The sequence below is a fragment of the Kogia breviceps genome, chromosome 2, assembly GCF_026419965.1.
Source record: "Kogia breviceps isolate mKogBre1 chromosome 2, mKogBre1 haplotype 1, whole genome shotgun sequence".
NCBI lineage: Eukaryota > Metazoa > Chordata > Mammalia > Artiodactyla > Physeteridae > Kogia > Kogia breviceps.
Window position 1 is genome coordinate 198773180 of NC_081311.1, and position 9016 is coordinate 198782195.

Here is a 9016-nt window from a genome sequence, read left to right on the forward strand (position 1 = left end):
ATTCTCCAGAGTTCCTTTTTCTACCGGGTGGCCATTCCAGAGGCATCTCTCCTGGGAGCGGAACACAGGTCAGGGACCAGTGGCCCTGGTGTACAGAGAGCCGTACCCCTGCTTCCAACCAGGGGGCGAGAGAAGCCAGTGGCTTCACTGGGACCCCGGGGGACATGAGAGACACTATTTAAACAGTATTTAAAATACTTCTCCAGAGTCTTTTTCTCTGGCAGCGTCCTTAACGTGGAAAAGAGAAAAAGCGTTACGAGGGGTTGAATGCAGGAATCTACCAGAGACCTTTCACAGGTAAAGGCGGGCTGTGAGTAGGCAGCACAAATTGTTCTGCTCAGATAACCTAGCATCCAGCGCCCAGGTCGCCAAAGGATGCCCAGTCTCCTGCAAGTCCTTAGGGAAGAGTGACTTCACAGGTCACCTCCCCGTTCTCATCAACTTCAAGTCAACCATGAGTTAAAGAGCCGCAATTCCACAATTTTACAGCACACCTTCATCTCAGAAAGTTCCAAGGACTTTCACTTCTCAGCAGCAGCGTGAGGAAGCGGCCGCTTGGCTGGGGGCCTAATACCCCGTCGGTGAAGGGGCGCTAGGAATCTTACTGCTTGGCCTCTGCCATCCAGGCATTCCGCGTCAGCTTGCTGGCTGGAGCCAAGTAATCTTCCAGCATGCTCACCATGCCCGTATCGCCAAAGTTGTCTTTATAGAGGATTTTTATTACCTAGGAGATGTCTTTATGCTTTATTGGGAAGAAAACAGAAAAAACAGATAAGCTAAAAAAATAAGGTAAGGAAAGACAAAGTCAGAATCCTCTCTCAACCAGCAACCTTGTTCATTCCCCCGGACGTCCACTCACATATTAACTTTTATTTATTTATTTATTTTTTTTGCGGTATGCGGGCCTCTCACTGTTGTGGCCTCTCCCGTTGCGGAGCACAGGCTCCGGACGCGCAGGCCTAGCGGCCATGGCTCACGGGCTTAGTTGCTCCGCGGCATGTGGGATCTTCCCGGACCAGGGCACGAACCCGTGTCTCCTGCATCGGCAGGCGGACTCTCAACCACTGCGCCACCAGGGAAGCCCCACATATTAACTTTTAGCCAAGACTCCTGCAAGTTAATTTATGGGTAAGTAGGTGAAGTCCATTCCAGAAGTTACCTGACACCTATGGCTTCTCAGGAAAGGGCCAGCCTGAGTATTCTTATGCTGCCAGATTCCCCTGAAAACATCTACAGCAGAGTCTGCCCAGAGGCAGCCTTTTGGGTAAATAAACAAGCCAACCCCGCAAGTCCTTCGCACTTGCAGCTCAGTGGCACCTGGGCTCAGAATCCCAAAGAAATAGTCACACCGGAGAAAGGAGTACTTTGCTACATCACCACAAGCACAGCAGTCTGTGATGGTTAATTTTATGCGTCATCTTGGCCTGGCTGTGGAGTCCAGATGTTTAGCCAAACACCAGTCTAGATGCTGCTGTGAACGTGACTTCCAGGCGAGATTGACAGAGGACCCGCCGTAATGTGGGTGGGCCGCATCTAATCAGTTGAAGGCCTTAAGAGGAAAAAGATTGAGGTTCCCGAGGAAGAGGGAATTCTGCAGAGTACGTTGGGACTCAAGTGGCAGAATCGACTGTTCCCTCGTCTCCAGGCTGCCGGCTGCCCTGAGGATTTCAGACTTGCCAGGCCCCAAATCACATGAGGCTATTCCATAAAATCCCTCTCTCTCCCTTTCTCTTTCTCCTTGAAAACACACACACGCACACACACACACACACACACACACATACCTTATTGGTTCTGTTTCTCTGCAGAACCCTGATTAATACACAGCTCTTACATACATAATGTTTCTCACATCATCATTGCATCTGAAGCTTGGAAACCAGTTGGCTGGGAGCCACGAGCAAGGCACTGCTGCAGATCCCAAATGCAGGGTCAGGTCCCCGGAGCCACTGCCTCTTGGAGAAGGAAGGGACCCCCACTGCTGGCCACCCACCTCTCAATATAACTTCATCTCATTCAGGCCTCGGGACCTCACTTTCCACATGACTCAGACTTCAAAAACAGCTTTCTAATTTATAGATGAGTGCTTTAACATTTTCTCACGAATTTGGATTTTCAGAAGCCATCCACCTCAGAAACAGCTTTGCCAATAACTGAATACTCCACTCACCCGGGCTCTTCTGCAGCTAGACCTCAGATAGGACAGGGTCTTTCCAGGGGTCCAGAGGAATCCTGTGTTTAAGAAACACACAGGCCAGGGCTTCCCTGGTGGCGCAGCGGTTGAGAGTCTGCCTGCCGATGCAGGGGACGCGGGTTTGTGCCCCGGTCCGGGAAGATCCCACATGCCGTGGAGCGGCTGGGCCCGTGAGCCGTGGCCGCTGAGCCTGCGCGTCTGGAGCCTGTGCTCCGCAACGGGAGAGGCCACAGGGGTGAGAGGCCCGCGTACCGCAAAAAAAAAAAAAAAAAAAAAAAAAAAAAGAAACACACAGGCCAAAGCCACAAAGACTCTAGTTTCTTCTAGGAACAGGGGCCAGAAAGGAACATGTCATCAGTCACTCAGACACGTTTATGGAGCACTGCATATTTTCCCATGGCTGCCATAACACAGGACGACAAGCAAGGTGGCTTAGAACAACAAAAATTCCTTGTCTCACACGTCAAGAGAGCAAGTCCAAACTCACGGTATCGGCAGGCTTGGTTCCTTCTGGAGGCTGCCAGGGGAAATGGCCCCATGCTTCTCCCCCAGCTTCACGTGCTTCTGGCAGCCCTTGACGTTGTGCCTGGTCTCGTGGCTGCATATGCCTCCCATCTCTGCCTCCGAATCCACATCGCCTCTTCCCTTGTGTGTCTCTGCTTGTCTGTCCTCGTCTCATCATGACACCAGTGATTGGATTCAGGGCCCGCTTTACGCCAGAATATGACCTCGTCTTAACAAACTACACCTGCAAGGACGCTATTTCCAAGTAATGCCGCATCTGAGGTTCCGGGTGGACATGAATTTGGGAGGACCCTATTCAACCCCCTACAGAGCAGCATGAGGTCCAAAAGCCAAAACAAAACCCATCCATCATCACGCTACTTACTGCGAGCCCGCCGTGTACCGGGTCATCTACCACGTGAGTGTATAAGCGCAAAGATCTCAAAACGGTGACTTCCACCCCAAAGGCTGGGGTTCTCCTCACTGTGCTGAGGACACGGGGTCTCCTCCACGTGGCTCTTCCGGTGCGGGAGCGTCATCCGCGCACAGCAGCCTGGTGCACCTGCGGCCTCCTCTCAGGACGGAGGGAAGGGCGGGGGCCAGGGTGGCGCGGGGCAGCCATGCCCTCGTGACCTCTCGGAGCGTCCCTCTTGACCGTGAGCCGTTCATCGCGCATTTCAGGAGGTGAGTGTCCACCCCCGCCCCTGCCTCTCCAGCCCAGATTCTGACCGTAGCCCTGCAGCGGCCACAGCTCGTGGTTCGAGACACAAGAGCGAGCAGGGTGATGTGTGTCCCGGGCGCTGGGCAGTCAGGGATGGACCGAGCCTGCCGAGAAGCCCTCCTCCGCGGGACCAGCGGGGAGCGGGTCACTGGATCCATCCGCGTGCGCCTCACAGACACCCCACGTGGGGTCCCAGGCGCCAGGCTGGCATCTCGCCCCAGAGATCCGAGGCCTCGCTGTGTGCGGAGCACTGTTCACCCCCATCTGTCAGAAGTCACTTCTCGCTAGAGACGCAGACCGGGGAGCAGCAGACTGGCTCCCGGGGTCTCGTAAATAACGTCCTGCAGGAGCGCCCTGGGGCCCGGGGGCTCCCGGCCGAGCAGCAGAGGACCTCACCTGCAGTTGCTCTGCCTGCTGCCGTCCCAGCACCTCCAGCTCTCAAAGTGCCCCCCGGTAATTCTGGGCCCTCTTACGGCCGCCACCAGAGACCACGGGGGACGTCATTCCCCTCTGTCAGCAGCGTGGAGCCGAGAGCCGTGGGCGCAGGGCTGGGGCGGCGCCGCACTGTCGACCAAAGTGAGCGGTCGACAGTCTATACTAGGAATAGGAAAGCGCTCTGTCGGAGCCAAGCTGAGGGCCGCAGCGGGAAAGCCAGCCTCCCAGACGCCTCTGAGGGCTGCTCCGGGGCAGCGCGGTTCTCAGCACAGCTGTGTATCTTGTCAGAACCAAAAACATTAACACTAAACAACGCAGGGGTACATTCTTCCGAAGTTTAAAAAAAAAACAAACAGACCGGCAGGTACACAGCGAGCCAGCGGCCTTGGCCCTGGGAAGGGAGTCTTATCATCAAAGGAGGGCCCGCATCGGCGTCCCAGGAAGGGAGGCATTTCATCTTTACTTTTAACGTGGACATTCTTTACTTCTGGTCAGCGCGCCCTTTTCTTTAATGATTAGAGCAGACGTACAATGTATGTTTGATGGGCCACAAACAGGATGTTCTAGTTAACATACAATTCAAGTTAACGCACGTATAAGCCAGAACGACTCCGCCAGACCTCAATACGTGACCATTTCTTTTATCAGCACCAACACGCACTGAGACAAAGCTGCTTGGCTGAAAGAGGATTCACTACCCCACACACACACTCATGCACACGTACACATCACACATGCACACACAGCACACACGCGCACACTCGCAGACATGCTCGCGCACGCACACATGTATGCACACATACACACCACACATGCACACACACCGCACACACGCGCGCACACTCGCACACACATGCATGCACTCGCGTGCACACATGCGCACACGTATGCTCACGTGCACAGTCGCACACGCACATACAGACACACTCACACGCGCACGCGCACACACGCAGGCTCCCACGACGGTGCCCGGGAAGCTGCCTCCAGCTGCTGTGGTCTCACAGTGTCCGCTGCCCCTGAGGCCCAGGTGCTGTGCACACATCTTCAGGGAGAGGACCCACCTCGAGACAGGACCACACCTCACGTCAGTGCTTCTCCACCATCACCACTCTTCACGAGAGCCACTCTGACCGCCGCGGACCCTGGGCTCCCCTAGGCATTCTGACAGAAGCCATCCCAGTGGCCTCAGCCTGCAGCCCGGGGTAGGAGCCACCCGCCACGCTCCTCATACACTCCCCCTCGCCAGCGCCCCCCGACTCCAGACTTTCTGGGAACCCACCACCCATACAACCTCCATCCCCAGGAATGGGCAGCCATGGCAGGAAGGAGAAGCGCCCGTGACTGACCCTCTGGGGTCCAGGTACTGCTCTGGAACTTTCCTCGAAGCCTGACGGAGGCTCAGGAAGGGCCGTGTGGCCCCTGTGCACGTCCGAGGAGAGCCACCCGGGAGGTGTCCTCCCCAGGACAGGTTCCTTGAGGCGATGCTCAACCGCGCTTAAATGACCTTTGCTACCGTCTCTGATTATTCAGTATGTGAATGAGTTCCGTTCTGAGGGCCAAGTGAAATGGAGAACAATGTCCAGTTACTTAAATTAGCAGAAGTATACAGCTCTTTTAACAACTTGAGGCCATGGTTGTTAAATGAAAAGAGTCCGATGAATCTACCCAGAACGTATGTGAAAAGCCCACGAGAAGGAAATATATCGCATGTGATAAATGGCTGGATTCCGATATGGTGGATGGGTTTTTTTCTAGCTTTCTGTATGTGCTAAATTCTTTCCAAATGTATATAAATAGCTTTTATAATAAAAATAAACTTGTTTATTATTTATTTTACAGTGGAAATACATGCATTTGTTTTCTAATAATAATAAACGTGTTCATTTTAAACAGTGATTTTGAGAACTCTGGGAAAGCCTAGGAACAATAATTTTTCAGTGACCGGAACAGGACGAAGGTGGTCTGCACGCGACGAATGCAGCTATGAAAAGCCACGTGGGTGCCTGGGAAGGATTATATCATTCAGTTGTGATGGCCTCGGGTGACTTGTCCCTTCACCTTTGCGTTGGAAACTGGGACTTGCAGGAGAAGGGAGACAGCCGCAGGGTCCACCTGCGTCAGCCGTCGCGCGGCTGCGAGCACCCAGGCTGGTGGCCCCTGACTGCAATTGCCCAAAGCCTGAAGGAGCAAGGCTAATGTGTTTTAAAACCACTCAGCCCAAATGAAATGATATAACCCAGGAAGGGACACATCACATGGCTGATGAGAGTTTAAAAAAAAAAAAAAAAAATAGAAGAAAAGAAAACAACTCTTTCCTGATGCCGCCCAGTGAGGGAGGGAGGCGGGCGGGGAGGGACGGGTGGGTGTCGGGTCGACTGCTTCCTCCTAGGGCTATAAAAGGGGGGAGCTGGCTGCCACCCGGGTCACCGCTCCTGGTCACAGCACTTGCCAGCCTCGTGGGAACCTCGGTGAGTAGCTCCTAGGGTGCTGGAGCAGGTGGGGGTCCCTGACACTCCACCCTCCCCTGTCAACCCTCCCTCCGGATCCGGGCAGGGGTCAGTCCTGGCAGCCAAGACCAGCAGTGGCGGGGACAGAAAGGGCAGCCACCGCACGGCTTGTGCATCTGAGGGCCACGCCGGCCTGCCGGGGCCCCGGTGCACGGGGCCGTCCGTGGTGGGGACAAAAGGTGAAGCCGTCCAGGCAACTCTGCTGGGAATGCAGACCAGAAATCCCGCCGGCCAGGCGACAGCCAAGCTCCACCTCTCAGGAGGCAGGTCCTTCCTCTGGTAGCAGGTGCTGTCGGGGTTCTCCTAAGACGCCCTCCATCCAGCGAGGGTCCCAGCCCAGGGGGAGGAGCAAACACCCCAGTGTCTCTGGGTGCATCTCTTTATTACTCTGTTTGTTTGTTTGTTTTTTCTCTGCCTGCGGGGATCTTAGTTCCCCGACCAGGGATTGAACCCGGGCCCCAGCAGTGAGAGCGCCGAGTCCAACCATCGGACCACCAGGGAGGGCCCTTTATTACTCTGCTTTGATGATGGCACCTCCATTTCCTCTAAGTTGGAGTCCCCCTGCCACTGAGTGTGAGACACCCCGACACGTCCCTGGAAGGGAAAGGGGTGGGCATCTTAAATCTCTTGGATGGAGAGCACTTTCGGGGGCCTGGAAAGCCAAGGTCGGCGGAGGGGTCCTCCCTGAAACAGGCAGCCTCTCTGGCGTCTTCTGTGGGTTCCTGAAGTGCCAAGGGGGTGGGCTGGGGGGAGCCAGCCCTATGAGCTGGGGGCACCTGCGGAAGGAGTTGCCAGGTCTGCGGGGTGGACGCTGTCCAGGGCCTCAGCCCCGGCAAGGTGAGAAGTGGGTTTTCTGGGTGTCTCTGTTGCCCACAGAGACACCCAGACGCCTCTCCCCCAACACCAGTACTGGGGGTGTCCTGCTGCATGAGGACAGGTCCCACCTGCTGCAGGTTGATCTCGGAGACTCAGCAGCTGGGATCTGGGGTCGTGGGGAGGGTGGGTGCCCTTGGGAAGGATGGAAGATGATGACACTTCGTGCCCAGCTGGCGGCTGACGTTCTCCCGCTGGCACGGGGTAGGATGGAACCGGGCCAAGGGAGGGAAAGAGCCCTGCACCAGGGTCCCGGGCCCTGAGCACGGTCCAGGCTCCGCATCCCCCCGGCTCCCCTCCCTGGGCAGGTCTGAGGTTGGGCCCCACCCCGTCCACGTCTGCAGCAACCCTGGCTCCTCCGGGCGGCTCCCCACCAACCCGCTCACCTCTGCCCTCCCTGCCAAGGCCAGGTGTGCACACCCACCGTGGTGTGGAGCCCTCCCGCACTCCTGGTTCCCTGACACAGACAGGCACACAGAAGGGGGCGGTTCCAAGAGACCCGCTCTCTACATCCACAGCTCACGTTCCTCCCGGCTCCCTTCTGATGACAGAGGGTCCTTGCAAACACGACTGAGCACGGCAGAGGCCACCGCACACGTGGTCACCTCATTTAGTGCTCACTGCACGGAGGAGAGGGTGGGGTCCCCAGGGGAGCAAAGGGACTGTGCGGAGAGCCAGGTTACCTGCTACCTCAATGCTCGCTGCCATCCCAGCAGAGCAGGGAAACGCACAGCAGAGCACAGCTGCCCGCACACGCGTGTGACCCCACGCACACCCCCTCACGTACACGGGGGCATGAAAACACACGCACACCCTGTCGTACACAGGTGCACGCCCATACACGCGCGCACTCACAGACACACACGCTCGCGCGCACGGGCACGTCCACCCTGACACGCACAGCGCTCTCGCGTTACCTGAGGGCCCCAGCTTTGTGCGCATGCGCGCTCACGCGCTCTCACCTTTACCCCTGCCCCAGGCTGCGCCCTCCCGTGTGGGACCCCAGCCCGAGCGGGCCTCTCGAGGAGCCAGAGGGATGAAGGCACCGGGGGCCTGGCTCCTGTGCCTGCTGCTGCTGCTGGGCCTGGCCCACCCGCACTCCATGGAGCTCCGCAGTGAGTGCCCAGACCCCTGGCCTGCCCTGCCAGCCCTCCGCCCCGGGGTCACGGTTGGGGCCTGGCCGCTTCCTGAGCTGGGGCACCGTCCTTGCTAAGTGCCCCAGGGCTGGGGCCCCGGCCTCCTGCTCACCAGACCTCTCCCCACAGTGTCCCTGACCCCTGCTCCCAAGGGCCCCTGCCCGACGTTCGGGGGAGGGGTTCACTCCTCACCACCAGGGCAGCCTGGCGCTGAGGCCACTTTGCCCATGAGAACGGGCTTGTGGGGACAGGAGGGGAAGGGGCCGTTCGTCCTGGTGTGAGTTTGAATTCCCATTTCCCGAAGCCACTGCACACCCCAGAAACGGCCTGGCCAGGCCCTCTGGGCGCCCCTCCTGCGCGGGCGGGTCCCAGCACGGCCTGGCGACTGGGCAGCAGTGAGCTGAGCGCGTGCACTGGGCCCTGCCACCGCGGTTGCACACACCAGGGCACGTGCATTCACACACTGTTCTTTCTCTTTCCAGCCCCCGATATCGATCCTGCCTGGTACACGGGCCGTGGAATCCGGCCTGTGGGCCGCTTTGGCCGGAGGAGAGCAGCCCTGGGGGATGGACCAAAGCCTGGCCTCCAGCGCCCGCCCGCCTGCTTCCCCCTGGCAGGAGGCGCTGAGCCCTCCCAGGGTGGCTGA

At 57.6% G+C, this 9016-nt stretch overlaps 1 protein-coding gene across 1 annotated transcript; it reads left to right on the forward strand.

The window, feature by feature from the left end:
- Nucleotides 1-8228: 8228 nt before the first annotated feature.
- Nucleotides 8229-9016, forward strand: PRLH (prolactin releasing hormone). Its single transcript, XM_059053698.2, has 2 exons — nucleotides 8229-8349; nucleotides 8853-9016. The coding sequence occupies exons 1-2, from the start codon at nucleotides 8271-8273 to the stop codon at nucleotides 9014-9016; spliced, it is 243 nt and encodes an 80-aa protein (XP_058909681.1). The 5' UTR covers nucleotides 8229-8270.

Coding starts and splice junctions, on each gene's coding strand:
- PRLH (XM_059053698.2), top strand. CDS start 8,271: ATGAAGGCACCGGGGGCCTGGCTCCTGTGCCTGCTGCTGCTGCTGGGC. Junction 8,350..8,852: donor GCACTCCATGGAGCTCCGCA/GTGAGTGCCCAG, acceptor TTCTCTTTCCAG/CCCCCGATATCGATCCTGCC.